The sequence below is a fragment of the Zootoca vivipara genome, chromosome 6 (assembly GCF_963506605.1).
Source record: "Zootoca vivipara chromosome 6, rZooViv1.1, whole genome shotgun sequence".
Taxonomy (NCBI): Eukaryota; Metazoa; Chordata; class Lepidosauria; order Squamata; family Lacertidae; genus Zootoca; species Zootoca vivipara.
In genome coordinates, this window is record NC_083281.1 from 57,686,418 (window position 1) to 57,701,766 (window position 15,349).

Below are 15,349 nucleotides of genomic sequence, written 5' to 3' on the forward strand. Positions count from 1 at the left end.
AATTGAATTTGTAGTTCCAGAGCAGTTCTGGGGCACATATCCTTCCTTAGAAAGCCAGTCCCAAGAGAGGAGTTGTGTTCCCTGCAACAGAATGCCACAGATGTGAAAGAGGTACAGGCACAGGGGACACCTGTCATTCTACTGTTTGCCAGAGGAGGATGCTGCTCTTAGCCCTGATGGGAACTTTTCTGCTTCCCTGAACTGGTGCCCAGCCCCCAGTTAGGTTGTGTTTTTTCGCTGCTAAGTAGCTAAACTGAGATGTTGTGTGTAAGAAATGGAAAGTGACAGGATATGACCAAGACATTGGAAATCAATCCAGACTAAATGCGCTTCTTAACTATAAGTGAATAGTTGAAAACAATCCTCTTTTATAGCCGTGGAGATAAATACTCTGTTTTTATTAGGAAAAAATGGCTTTGGACTGAATAAAGTCATTTGATTAACTAGTCAAAGCAGATGGTTTATTGATGTTTCAGGAAAGAGTTTACAAGGTCTGTTGAAAAAAAGAGACCCTAACAAATGACCCTGCCGTGGGGGACATTGACAGTTCACTGTAATAGATTTATGGGCTTCAACTTGGTGTTTTGTCCACATCTGGTTTATTATGATAAAATGTTGAGGCTTGACTAACCTATACCCTTCTTGCAATCTACTATATCGACCCTTGAACTCTAGGACTCTGTAGCAAAGCTGGGCATTAACATCCAAATTTGTCTTAATCCAGCAAGATCAGTTTCTGTGTTGTAGTTTATTTCGAGCGTCCATGTATATACACACTGCACAGTGGAAGGGTAGATTACATTGGCTTGTGCCCAAGCTATTTATATCTTATGGCAGTGGATTTAAAGTTTAAGAGATGAGATCCCAGATGATTTGTGTGATCTCCAGGAACTCAGCTGTGCCCCTAGAGACCTGGGGCATGGATTTCTTGGAGACGGGCTTTGAGTTTCTCAGCATTGCCACTGACAGACAGCTATTCAAGGCCGGGCAAGAGGCTGAGGGCTGGAGCTCAGGGACAGAGTAGAAGATCCAGGTTTGGTCCTCTTCCCTGAAGGAACAGAAAGGGGCTATTGGGAGCAGTGGTACACCAGAGTTGATGCTGCAGGCATGGTGGGACAGCTGTTCTGCAACTTCCACGACAGATACTCATAAGTTTAAGAATGTAAGAGCAGTTGTGTGGGATAAGACAATAGGTCCACCTAGCCCACCACCCTGTTCTGACAGCAACAACCACCTAGGTGCCTCCAGGCATCTTATGAGCAGCAGGGTTTGAGGGCAAGGCTGTCTTCTTTGCACTGCCAAATCTTTTAGGGCAGGCCTCTTCTCAGCCCCTCAGTACCAGAAGCAACCATGCCTCAGTATGATGGAGGGGGAAGGCCATGTCACATTGCCACAATAATTCATAGCAACTCTACAGCCCCTTGGCTGTGCTGCTACTGCTGCTGCCTATGTGACACACTCTCCCTTCCTCACCCCCATCCCATTTCATACCCTAAGAGTTGTTGTTTTTTGTTTCTATCTGGGATGGGGCCCAAAGAGGAGAGGAGGCAGGAGCCATGGAAATGGAATATATCTCTCCTGTGGGAAGCTATGAGAGGAGGAAGCCAGCAAGGGACTCGTATGTGTTAATTTGCCACTGTTGTGAGCTCTGCTAACCACTATCTGAATGTAGCTGATGATGACAAAGTGATGAATGGAAGTCGAAGGCATCTTTTATTGCCTCCACCAGGCTTGTGGGCTATATATGCACTTTCTACTTTTTCATAACAGGTCTGGTGGGCAGTTGGCTGCTGGAATTCCGGGTTGTTCTGCAGCCGCTACTCTCCTGTAATAAGATCTGCAGAAATAATTTAAAAGAGCTGAAAGGCAATTTAGAGCCATCTTTCCTCCCTCCCTCTGCCCCAGCATACAATAGGAGCTTGCCAGGTACCCTCCAGATGAACTAAGCTGCCTCCTAAAATATTTCTTTCCCTTATTTCTGTAATTTATTAACTGCTTGCAATTTTATTTACTGGGGGGCTCTGGATTAACTCTGAGAACAGTTGCTGTCCAAGCTTCCCCTCAGTCTCTTTTGTGTCCTTTCTCTCTCCTGAGAGAGCCAGTGTGGTGTAGTGGTTAAGAGCGGTAGACTCGTAATCTGGGGAACCGGGTTCGCGTCTCCGCTCCTCCACATGCAGCTGCTGGGTCAGACCTTGGGCTAGTCATACTTTTTCAAAGTCTCTCAGCCCCACTCACCTCACAGGGTGTCTGTTGTGGGGGAGGAAGGGAAAGGAGATTGTTAGCCACTTTGAGACTCTGGGTAGTGATAAAGCGGGATATCAAATCCAAACTCTTCTTCTCCTCTGTTCCAGAAGAGCCAGTCGCTAACTGAGCTTCTGCTCTGAAAAAAGACTTTCCTGTTTCTCATCCTCTGAACAAGCCACATGCAGAGGATTTGATTTCTCCCAGCCCCACTCACTCAACAGCATTTGGCCTTCCTTGGCTTGGTGAGATTCCAGGGGAGCTCGTTGCACTGCACTGAAGAGCATACACAACTCCGGTTCCTACAGGCCACATGCCAACTGTAGTGCCCTCCAAGCACAGCATCACAGGTTGCTGAAGGTGAGGGACAGAAGGCAGCTAGGCAGGGAAGACTCGGCATTGCTGTCAGGAGGGCCCAGGACCTAGACTCTCAGCATGGCAGTAAGCAGTGGGTAGCAAATTTAATGTAAAGAGTTTGCCTATTATGGAATGTAGAGCTGCACATACAAAATGGGTTCCTGCATGTGCTGCTCCTTCAGCTGAAGTGAATGGGTTCAGTGCTGCTCAACCTGCTTCTGCACTAGGCTTTGGGAACCTTTGGATGCTGCTAAACTACCATTCTTTTTAGCCCCAGCAAGCATGGCCAATGTCTAGGGATGATGTGAGTTGTAATTCAGCAACATCTGGAGGGCCAGAGTTCTCGCCCACACCTGCTCTACATTGTCCCAGAGCCCTAAACCAGCTCTCTCCTGCTAGCTATAGAGATTTAACCTGCTATCAGTAGGGCTGACTAAACTTGTCAGACTACAAATCCCATCATACCTGTTCATTGGTCATGCTTGCTGGGGTTGGTAGCAGCTGGTCATATTGCTGCTGGTGGCTTCTAGTCATGATGACTGTGTCTAGGACCTCTAGGATCAGAGGTGTGGTGCCTCTGAAGAGCAAGGTCTGAATGCAATATTATCTCCACCACTTGGTAATCCCAGTGAAAGGCAAACTGCCTCAATTTGTAGAGGAAGAACCTGGTTCTCCTCAATGTTAGTGCCTAGCCTCATCCTGTTCCATGGTTCAGGTAGGTAGCTGTGTTGGTCTGACACAATCAAAATAAATAAATAAATATTTTTTTAAAAAAAAATGTCCAGTAGCACCTTAGTCTTATCCTCTTTTAATGCCATCTGCATTTGCATCCATGACTGCACTTGGTAGCAGCTCAGTGGGCATGCCAAGGAGATCTCCGGCTGCTTTGCGGTTTCCCAGAAGCAACAGCTTGGCCACTCTGGGACTGCTGAGCCAGAGGCGCCAGTGCAGAGAAAGAAAGCGGGCCCAAGTTTTCCTCCTTCTCCCATATTTGGATTTTACTTTTACGGGGGGGGGGGTTGTGATTAAATAAATTTGACTGCGGGTGGACTTAGGGTGAATAAGAGGAAGTGCCCCCCCCCGCAACACCCACACCCCGCTGCCCTCATTGGGGCGGGACACCCACCCACATGAAAAGAAGAGGCGGAGTTGCAACCCCGCTGCTAGGCATGGCATCTCAATGGAGCCTTCATGGCCAATGGCAGTCTACTTCCACACAACATTCGCGGCCGGATCATCCTGCCCGCGGCTTCGCCGTACAAGTCCAGCAGGCGCTCGAGCAGCGGGACCTGAAGACCCACAGAAAGGCCCGGTGCCTGTGTGCCCCCTGCGGGGCTGGAGTCCGCATCCACGGGCGCCTGCCCGAAGGTACCGGCGCTTCGCAAAGGGCAGGGCAGGCCCTTGGCTTGGGGCGGGGAGGAACGCCGGGTTTCCACACAGGTCAAATTCTGGCCTGTAAAACAAGGGGGCGTGTCGCCCCATCGCAGTGCCTCTACCGCGCGGTCGCCATGGTGACCGGCGGCCGCTCTCCCGTCTGCCGAGCTTGCCTGCAATACCTCGCTCCTTATTGGCCGAAGGGAGAACCAGAAGCCAATCGCCTAAGCCGCTTTCGTCCTTCCAGGTGCCAGCAAGGTAGAGCGACTCCAGCTCGGAGAGGTCCGTTGCGCGGCTCTCCGCCCCAGGCAGCGGTGATTGGGTTCTGATGGGGGAGAAGGCGGGCCCAGATCTGGCACTCCATCGCCGTTGGCCGAGCGGCGTGCCCATCACTTAGTGGGCGGGGAGAAGGACTAGCGGCGGCCCCGTTTGAAGCAGGAGATGGAGATGGAGGCACCGGAGCGGGAAGAGGCCTGGGGTGAGGAGGTCGTAGCAGGGAACGCGCCCCTTACCCCTCAGAGGAAGCCCCTCCCCCAAAGGCATCCTTCGCGGACCCCTCCCATCCCCCCGCCTCGTGTCCACCGGGGAACAAGGGCGGGGTCTGGAGGAGGAGGCGCCCCCACCCTCGGCTCGCCCCGTCTCCCGGTTCTGATGGCCGCCTTTCTCCCCAGCAGAATGCCTGGGCCGCCCTCCGGCCTCTCGTGCATTGAAGTGTCTCTTTGGAGAGCTCCGTACCCTCTACCAAGAGCGCCTGCATTGCGTGGGGATCCAGCTGGCGGAGAATCCGGAAGGCGCTCGCAAGGTATCTTCCCTCTTCCCCTTAATAGGTCTCCCTTTGTAGGAGGTGTTCCCCTGAGCAACATCCTGCCCCTTCCTGCCAGGGTACTGCTGGCTCGCCCTCGACTGCCCAAAGGGAGTGGGCGCCTGACACAGGGCCGGATTTAGGTTTGATGAGGCCCTAAGCTACTGAAGGTAATGTCCAGACCTTTATATATCCAGCTGTCCTTTATCAACAACAAATTGTCGCTGTTAGAAATGAGAAAACTAGTGATATTTTAGGGAGCAGACTAGCAGGAATGGCCCATTTCTTAGGAGCCTACACAACACAAAACATTGTTGCTGTATGTAGGTTTTATTTGTTTTTTTATCTTATATTTTGGAAATGTACATCCAGGTTTTTCTCCTTTAAATTTTTTTGGGTGCCCCAAGAGAATGCGGCCCTAAGCTATAGCTTGTCTAGCTTATACGTAAATACAGCACTGCACACATACCCTGTGACTGGCATTGCTGCAAAACTGGTGGCTGGTTTCTTCAGTGGTTGTAACTGTTTGCTGTTTATCCCACAGCTTTATCATGTTTGTAAGGTGTACAGTACTGTATCTGGGCCATCAGCTGCCAGGCTTGCTCATGTTCGCACCATTGAGTTCTTGGGTGATCAACCTACTCAGCCTCTTGGCTCTCTTCTTTCTGTTTGCATCCAGAATTAGATTGTGGTTGTGCACCTGTGGGCCTGGCATTTTCTTGCAATGTATTTCACAGCTGCTCTATTTCATGGAGGAAAAATGAGGCCTACAGGCTCACCAGGTGTCCCCGGGAATCAGGTCTAAGGCCCCTTGGAAACTTACCCAAGGTTAGGGTTGAGAGCCTGAGAGGGTTGTTCTGCTGTGTGGTTGGACAGTAAAGGGACTGTATCTGGATGACTGAATCAAGCCCTCCAAGGAGTCTTGTTTTTGAAGGAGGACAAAGTCCAGAACTGACTATTCCAGATAATGGATGCAGCTCTGCTCAGGTACTTCTGCCTTTGTGGACTGTTTCTGGTAGGCTACTCTGTGTGGTGGAGATGCTCAGCAGTGCATTGGCTGACAAATGGTATCTGAGTACAAGCATAGCAACCCTATTGCCAGGCCCCTTGATCCACTTGTTTCAGAAGTTCTGCCACTGAGTGCTGACAGGGCAGCTGGACCTTTCCACAAGAGCTCAGACTTCCTCCTGAGTTGTCTAGCTTGGCACACATAATTACCCAGATGCCATTTTTGGCACTTTTTTGTATATTAGAAAGTGGGAAATGGAAAGAGATAATAAAGGTAGCTATATTTGGTCCATAAGTAAAATTTTATTTGAGCAGCCAAAATGTCACAAAATAACGTGCACGTTTCCAGGTCTCTAGAACTCCTCTTCAGGCTGGATGCCAAGCAGAACAGGGGGGAGGCAAAGAAAAGCTGGGTTAATGTTGTAGCACTTTTTTAAAAAAATATTTTTATTAAGTTTTAAATAACAAATTTCAATTTAAACAATTCATTCACCTTCACATTTAGGATTCTCTGAATGTTGTAGCACATTTAGTCAAAGTCTTATAAAGCGATATTCACAACCTTAAGAAGTAGAATGTAGTATAATGCAAGCTTCAAAAGAGTGCAGCTTTTAATATTGTTAGGAGTTATTAAAATGTGAATGAGAACAGGCAAAGTTACAACACTTTCATAAACAATGGAGAAAAAATACAACTAAGGAGGATAGGATTGTTAATATTCCATCATCATTTTAGACAACACATATAGGTATTAATAAAAACTATTAACTACACAAGAAGAGCAAAAGATCCTGGAACTGACAGCCAGTTCTGCTCTCAGCCTCATTCCACCTCCTGGTGAGGCCTCCATTCTGCAAATATGGGATTTTTGTATTCTACATGGCCTCTGCCACTAGTAGGAGTGATAATCACATCATGGTGAGTTGACTCAAGTGCTGCCTTCACCCCACCAATACAGCTTTAAACAGCTGCCTGCCATTATGGACTCTGCTCAGCAAAGGAGAGTCAAGAAAGGGTCAATGTCTCTGTCATGTTTATGCCAGTGTGGTCCTGTTGACAAAAGCAAAGTCTAGGTGACATTTATGTGGCAGTGGGCCCAATCGTCTTCTGGCATTGGATGCAGTTGTAGTTAGTGCTGAAAACTGTGGCAAATCTCTGGCAAATATTGTAGTGCTGGCAGTGTGATTATGCTGGCCTGTAAAGAGAAGGATGCTCCTTGGACATGGTCATTGTTTCTCTCATCTATCCCCCTTGCATATGAGGTTTTGAAACTTAATGTTACTGTGTTTTAAGGAAAGGCTTCGGTCCCATTGTAGACTGTTTGTGCTCATGACTTCTTATGATCTCGCTGAGCATCCAGACTCCCAAGTGGCTCCTGAGCAGGGTGCTGGAAGGTGAGGGATCCTAAAGTCTCTGGCTGGGTGACCATTGTTATCTGCATGTACCTCGAACCCTCTTCATCACGCTTTCTGTGTAAAGTAGAAACATTATTGTAAGAGAGAGGGCTTGCAGAGAGCAGCCCACTCTGCTTACTTCCATCAGATGGGAGAGCAGCAGCAAGTCTGGGAGTTCAAATCAGGAACAGGAAGGGTTAAGACGGGTCCAGGGCTCTGCAGAGTCCTGGTGGCTCAGCTCCAGGTTGGTAGCAGGGAAGCAGGGGAGGAGCTAGCTTCAGCAGGGGCTGGAAAGGAGGGAGGAGAGAGAACGGCACCTCAGGAGCCTGGTTTGGGACCACGGAGGACCCATAGAGCAAGGAGGAGGGGCGTTTGGATGCCCAGTCTTAAAAGGGGGGTCAGAGCCCACGAGAGGCCATTGTGGGCTTCTGCCCCATGCAGAGCAGACATGATTTGAGACATCTCACCACTGTATATAGCATGCACAATAAAACTATGAAAATCCAGAGGATGTGTGGAGTGCTTACTCGGGAGTAGCCAACACCTCATCTGTGACAGCAAGCCCACAATCTTTTGATGGCTACCCCGAGGAGAGAGAGCGGCAAACGTGACAGCAAGCCCACAATCTTTTGATGGCTACCCCGAGGGGAGAGACCTGGGAACGTGGCAGCATCTAAATCGGAAGAGAGAAATGCCAAGGAAGGATTGGCATGCGTGAGGGGAACAGCAGAGAGCAAGCTGCAGCCAGCACCCTGCAACTATGGAACGGCTCAAGCACCAGGTAGGCACCCGGGCACAGGGGAAGCCAGGCTTACTGAACCGAGCAGCTCTGAACACAGCCAAGCCGGAGGAGCGGAGGCTGGACAAGCAGAGAGGACACTCAGGAGGGCTGAGGAGCTGATTGCCGCCACGGGCCAGCGCTTTGTAGGGCGACCCTCAGCACAAGCTGGCTCTAAGGCTGAAAGGCATGGTGGCGTGGAAGTGCAGGAGGCTGAGAGGCGAGTCCGGCCAGAGGGGACAGACGGAGGGGAAAGGCAGCGGCCACAAGTTCCCATACAGTCCCGGGGAGGCAGCCCAGCACAGACCTCTCCAGCCAGATGTGATGCAGAGGGACAAAGCCCGCGCGCGGGTACTTTCAAACGCTGACGCGGGAAAACAGAGGGAAGAGAAAGGCGGGAGATGCCTTTACAATGCACCCAGCCACTTGGTGGAACACTGCCCCCAGAGGAAGGAATGGCGAGAGCAGGCAGGCACAGACACAAGCCTGGATGCCAGATCAGGAGGGGAGGGGCCAGGCGGAGCACCAACAACTGAGCCCTCCGGTAACACCCCACAGCACGACAAAGAGATGGAAGTGAGTCTGCAGCTGCCAAGAGGCCAGACCCAGGAGACAGTCGGGCTTCTCCGCAGGGGCAGCAGCAACGATTTCCTATCGGTGGACTTGGCTAAGCAGAATCAGATTCCCATTTTCCCAAGGGAGCTGCCCATGAGCGTCTTGACCGTAGGCGGCCGGGAATTGCAGGAGGGTGAGGTCACGCAACAGACCCCCTCTCGGAAGATGACAGTGAACAAGCACGCAGAAGTGCTAGCTTTGGACTTAATGGACAATGACCCTGTGGGCAGCCAGCGCCGGGGAGATCTCACCTTTGGAGATGCAGACGGCAACGAGCACTGCAGGAAAGAAGGAGAATCCTCAGGATCGCACCACATCAGCTCCCCAGGCGGATAGAACGACGCAGAGGCGGGGATGCAGGAAGAGAAACTGAGCCAACTCACCAAAGAGGACACTTTTACCCAGAACATACGGAGGGACTTGAGGGAGGGAGAGGGGGCAGGGGAAAGGCTTGCAGAGAAAGAGGGGTTACTCTTTAGCAATGATGCCCGGTATATGCCCCAGGACTCCCTCAGAGGGAAGATTCTCAGGCAATATCATGACAACCCCACGGAGGGGCATGCAGTACATGTCTTCACGAGGCTCACACCCAGTAAGGCCAGTCTTGGGCGAAACCCCAGAGCCTTCCCAGAGCAGGGGGAGGGGGAGATTGGGGGACCACCTATTGAGGCATGGGGTGAGAGGAGGGAGACAGTACACCAACAACTGGATGGAGACGTGGCAAGGGGCAATGAGGCTTACAAGGAGGGGGCAGACCATCACGGGGGACTGGAGAAGGTCTTCCACGGAGGGGACAGGGTCTGGCTGTGGTCAGAAGGCCTTCCCATGGGGGGAAGGGGGAAGAAGCTGGCACCCAGAAGGCTGGGGCCCTTCAAGGTTCTGACACAGATCAACCCTGTCACCTTCAGGGGGGAAGTACCTACAGCGAGAAAGGTCCATCCCGTGGGTCACAGGTCTTTGCTCTCACACTTTAGGGAAAGCCCAAGGTTCAGAGGACGTGACACACATCCAACACAAGACGCTGACAGGAGGGAGGGGGAGGAAATCACACAAAAGACACTAGACAGAAGGGTGGAGGGAGAAGGCAGCCAAGAGGTTCCAGAAAGAAAGGAAGAGGAGGAGGTCTACAGTGCCACAGCGAGCCCGGGCTCCCGGTGGGGGGAGGGGGGGTTAAAATGTCTGATGGCCAGGCAGGGCACTCCTGCTTCCCAAAACGAGGAGGCAACCACGCACACCATGCAAGGGGAGGACCGCACACTGGAACTGCACGCTCCTTTCTCCCACAGACCCAAACCACCACACGTCAGTAGCACAGGGAACACAGAGGGGGAGGGCGATCCCAGGTGGGGAGCAGGGGAGACGCAGACCCAAGGAGCCCTCCGGGAATCGGAAGCAATTTTCCAGAGGGAGGAGGAGGATGACAACGGAAGGAACTACACGGACCAGCCACCCAGCACCGACTGGGAACAGGATTTTACACACACTACAGAGGAGGAAGACCTGTCAGGCTTCCAGCCCTCTTTACAGACATCAGACCAGGCAAACCAGGCCTCAGAAAGGGGGGGGGAGCCTGGAGGGGGGGTGGATGTAAGAGAGAGGGCTTGCAGAGAGCAGCCCACTCTGCTTACTTCCATCAGATGGGAGAGCAGCAGCAAGTCTGGGAGTTCAAATCAGGAACAGGAAGGGTTAAGACGGGTCCAGGGCTCTGCAGAGTCCTGGTGGCTCAGCTCCAGGTTGGTAGCAGGGAAGCAGAGGAGGAGCTAGCTTCAGCAGGGGCTGGAAAGGAGGGAGGAGAGAGAACGGCACCTCAGGAGCCTGGTTTGGGACCACGGAGGACCCATAGAGCAAGGAGGAGGGGCGTTTGGATGCCCAGTCTTAAAAGGGGGGTCAGAGCCCACGAGAGGCCATTGTGGGCTTCTGCCCCATGCAGAGCAGACATGATTTGAGACATCTCACCACTGTATATAGCATGCACAATAAAACTATGAAAATCCAGAGGATGTGTGGAGTGCTTACTCGGGAGTAGCCAACACCTCATCTGTGACAATTATCCTTCTACCTTCTTTTATTCAGATAGGGAATATTCCTGGCAAATAATGACCAGTGTAGAAACTAACTAGCCCATTTCTGAAAAATAAGGTGGCCTTGTATGAAGGGCATATTACAGTATTTGTGTTGGCTTTGGTGGTGCAAAAATATTGAAAGGTTTTGCTCTGTGCCTGCATGACAGCCATCAGCCTGTATTGAATTCTACAAATAGCATACGTGAAAGGTCTTGGAGATGGGGAGTCTGCCCGCTCCCTCCCCAGCTGGTATTTTTAGCTGGATGAGAGAATTAGAGTGCTGGTGCGCTCTTGTCCAGGGTTCCTACTCACCCTTCATTCAAGCAGAGTAAATGCAATCTCCAATACCGTTCTTAAAAAAAATCTCTGAAGAGTCAGAGCACTGGAGGGCTTCAAATGAGCTGTGGAATAGAAGCAGTTCATTAGACACTTAGTTTCTATCTTTGGAAACTAAAAGCCTAGAACAAAACAGGAGGCATTTCATCCTCTGCCAGATCGGATGAGAAAATGTAGAGGGGGTAGTGGTTGAAAGATGAAAGATAGGGAGGGAGGCAGCATGAAAGTGGAACTACCCCCAGGGAGAGCCAAAACATTGCCACTTTAGAGGAGGGTGTGTTCCTGAGAATGGGGAGCAAAAGCCAGCCCCTGGTACACATGCACCTTGAATATTGCGGCTTCTGGAAGATCATTGGGGAGCTGCTGCAGTGATGAAAAAGGGCTGTGCTTGGCTTGCCTGTGCCTTGGCCAGGGGCTCCCTTTTTCCAGGAAGATGCCTCTGCTGTATGGAGGGGTATAACCCTAATGGCTGGTTGTATGCCATTAAAAGGTATTGTACACTCATAAAAGAATGACATTTTGATCAATGCTGTTATAAGAATTACTGTCTTGACACAGGAAAGCTTTCCTGTTGCAAGTTTAAAAATATGCATTTAAAAGCTTTTTATTGAATACCTTTGCAGCATCCCTGAGAAATCAGCCGTTTTGGTGTGAGGTTGCTCTGAAGTGCTCCTTGGTGTAGCCGGGGTGCAAAGCTGCTCTTTGTGATTGGAAAGAAGAAGGGCTGTTGGGCTCAATTATTGCAGAGGCAGAGGGGGAAACTCCTTAGGCACATACCCTACAAAATAAAAATTTGCTACTTAAAAGAAAAAGCACCTACTTATTTTTATTTATTTACTTTTGGGCAGTTACTCCACCAGCCCTCTTTTCCACCTTTGGGCCTGGAAACTGATCAGGTCAGTTAGAGTGCATTTGCTAAGGTGCATGGACTCAAGCACCTCTCCATCACATCCTCCTGCTGTTTAATTGTAGATGTCACATGTAGTTTGATCCTTGTTTGTCTTTGCAGGTAAAAGCTTTACCTGCTGAAGGGGTCTTGATTCCTGTTAGCCTCTCAAATGTGTTTGTCAAACCCCTTCGCAACTGAGTCATTGCAATAACTATCCTAGCTGTGCTGTGTCAATCCAAGGATTTTGTATAGATGCCTGTTGAGACCCCAGCTCATAGTGTATGTGAAGGAACGTACTCCAGGGGGGGGGGGAGAGAGAGCGAGAGAGAGTGCCTGTGGCAATTGACCTGCCTGCAGTGTATAACTGATCCTGCCTAACAAGCAACCTGTTGAGTGACCGAACGGTGGGGACTTGTGTCATGGCAGGGACAGCCTGGATCCAGCTGAGTAACAGCCGCAGGAACCTAGAACTTGGTGAACACAACACAAGCCCTGAGAAATCTGGGCTTCTGCTCTGAACTGGCATTGGTTCATTCATCTGAAGCTTCTGAGTTCTGGAGTGAGCTAGCACACAGAATGTCTTTTATCATCCCTTTGTTTCCTGTTGATCCCCTGCCCCCAGCCAGATGCCAGCAGCTCCTTTTTTCATTATGCTGTCCTCTATGCAGGTGCACTTAGGAGTGCTGTGTTGGTTTGAGGGCCTCATCCTTTGGAATGCTTTGCAGCTGTTGTGTTTAGGCCTTACAGGGGGAAAACCGCATCACATTAAGAACAGAGGCCGGCCTTTTTTTTTTAAAGGGAAATTCCCTTATGCTGAATAGGCTTCCCTGTGAGAAAAGGGAAAACTTGACAGCTATGATCCTGATTTTAACAGCAAAAGGGATGCACAAGAGGAGGGAGTAGAACTCTAAGCCTGTCCTTGCCACCTAACCACCTGGCCTTGCAAAGCCTCCTTTTTTTGTCTGGTCTTATTGTTTAGTTTGTCTGTTAGGGGTTTAACCATGACAGAGCCTTTTCAGTGGTGGTTCCCCATTTGTGAAATGCCCTGTCAGCAGTGTTTGTATTTACAACCAAATTTTAAAAGCGCAGTGACAAAGCCCCACTTGGCAAGAAACAATTAGGAGTGGACTTTAAGTTTCCCAATAGTTCCACACCTGATGTCATAAGTGGATGAGTATGACTTGGGGCGGAAAAGGCCTAGGAGGCAAAACGAGAACTGCTGCTGCGCCTAATGAGTGCCCCACCACCGGGAGGGCCAGAGATTCCCCACAGTTGGTCTTTCTTTGTGGGAATTGTTGCAAGTAAAAAGTGTGTGCACAAAGATGCTGCTACTGAGGCAGCTTTGATTATTTCCTGCAAAGCTCCACAGAAGTCAATTTTTTTCTTAGCTAGTTTTGGGATCTCTGTTAGGAAAGTGCTGAAAGATTTCCTCTTTCACCACCTCACCTTTCTCTAAACTGGCTGCTCCTGCCTTGGCAAGTGTTTCTCTGTGTGAATACTTGGTTGGGATAAGAGATTCCTTGGGAGGGTTTGCTATTGCTGTTTTACTGTTGCTGTTATGGAGAACATAAAGACATTCTGGCAGCTTTGTGTGAACATTTATTTCTTTTCTTTTTTAAATTTGAAAATTTATAGAGGATTTTGTTAAATAGCCTGTTGATGATAGCCCTGTCTTCAGTGTCCACACATTGTAGGATTCTTATCTGTGGTGTCAATGTACTGCCCCCCCCATTTCTAATCCTAAGGATATAATACTACTTCCAACTAATACTTCTAATTCTGCAAAGTTAGTCTATACAGCGAGCGGTACCTCAGTTTAGGAACAGCCCTATTTACAAACTATTCGGTTTACAAGTAGTTTCCCAGTTTGCAAACTTTACCTTAGTCTAAGAACGGAATCCGAACAATGGAAGGGCACCGGTGACAAGAGGCCTCATTAGGGAAAGTGCGCCTCGGTTTAAGAACGGCTTCAGTTTAAGAATGGACTTCCGGAACGGATTAAGTTCATAAACCGAGGTACCACTGTATAGATAAACTTTTGTTCTGTCAATTTATTTTCAAACTTGTTTTGCAGGCTTTGGACACACTACTAAAACATGACCAGAGAGGGCAGTAGACAAGGAAAATAGAGATCCAGAATGCTTAGCACAGCCCCCTTCCTCCTGTGGTCACGCATGCACGTGCAGCTGCTGACCGCCCATTGGCTGGGGCCTGAAACACTTTGTGATTGGCTGCTACTGGCCTTTGCTAGTACAGTAGTACCTCGGGTTACGAACACGATCCGTTCCGGATCGCGGTTCGTAACCCGAAAAGGTCGCAAACTGAGCGCCATTTCTGCGCATGCGCAAAGCCGCTTCTGTGCATGCGTGGGACGCGTGCGCGCCGAAAACACTTCCGGGTTTGCGGAGTTCGTAACCCGAACTGTTCGCAACCCGAGCGGGTCGTAAACCGAGGTACGACTGTACAAGGAGGAGGGAGGGAGGAGGCGTCGCCACGGTGAGGGAGAGGGAGGAAATGGCGACGCAGGGGGAAAAAATGGCTCTCGCTGGAAAAAAAAAATTAAATGCAGAATGGCCATGCCGATACCCAGACCTTTTGCGGGCCCGTTTGGGAGGCCAATTGGGCCGCATCCGGCCCACGGGCCGTAGTCTTGAGACCCTGGTGTATACCCTGCCTTTCTATCAAACATTTACTATAACCACACGAAAACAAACAATAAAAAACCCAATGATACATTCCCAACAAGATGGAGGTACTGTTTGTGGGTGGTTTGCCTGCCCAAGGAAGTGATGTTCAGCCTGTTCTGGCCTGATCTATGTGCCTGCTAAATATCAGGAGTGCAGTTAGAACTTGCATATCCAGCTTTGACTCAGGAAGCACAGCTATTCTCAGTAGCTCTGAGTGGCACTTTTCACCATCTTTGGTTTGTGGCCTCCTACAGCCCTTTTGCACCATTCCCTCCTGGCTACAGTCATCCGGGCTCTGGAAATCTCAAAACAGTACAGTATTAGTGTAATGTGCTATTGTTGAGGCTGCCTTTGGAAACAATTTGGAAACTGTGGCTGCTTCAGAATACAACTGCTGACCTGGGCTGGGTGACAACTCCCCCCTCCCCCCTCTCTCTCTTTCTACCCCTCCCCCAAATACATACGTTAAGACAGTCCCACTAGCTCTCAGTTAATTACTGAGCTCAATTCAAGGTGCAGGGCCTTTTTTCTTAAATCCAGAAGGGTTCTTATGCTCCTGGGGCTTTGAAATTTCTGAAGAGCTCCATTGTTTGGCCACTGATGGGCATTCCAGGCTGATTTGATCTTTCCGTAGAAGATTACTTGGATTAATGAGATCAGTCAGGCTCAGAGACTCAGCTGCAGTTGGACTGACGATCAAGCTGGAGGTGTGTTAGCCAGGCATAGAGCTCTGTACTGCCAGCACATTACTTCCGTTGCCAAGAAGTTGTTGTCTCTTTTACACACGCAGAGTGAAACCTCTGGT

The 15,349-nt window shown here is 49.9% G+C and overlaps 1 protein-coding gene across 1 annotated transcript in view; it reads left to right on the forward strand.

Annotated features, from left to right (window-relative positions):
• The first annotated feature begins 4,348 nt into the window (after positions 1-4,348).
• PMFBP1 (polyamine modulated factor 1 binding protein 1) overlaps positions 4,349-15,349 on the forward strand; it is an 86,525-nt gene continuing 75,524 nt past the window's right edge. The window contains exons 1-2 of the mRNA XM_035118016.2: positions 4,349-4,450; positions 4,647-4,774. Of these exons, the coding sequence (XP_034973907.2) occupies positions 4,414-4,450; positions 4,647-4,774 (165 nt within the window). The 5' untranslated portion in view covers positions 4,349-4,413. The remainder of the gene's footprint in view (positions 4,451-4,646; positions 4,775-15,349) is intronic.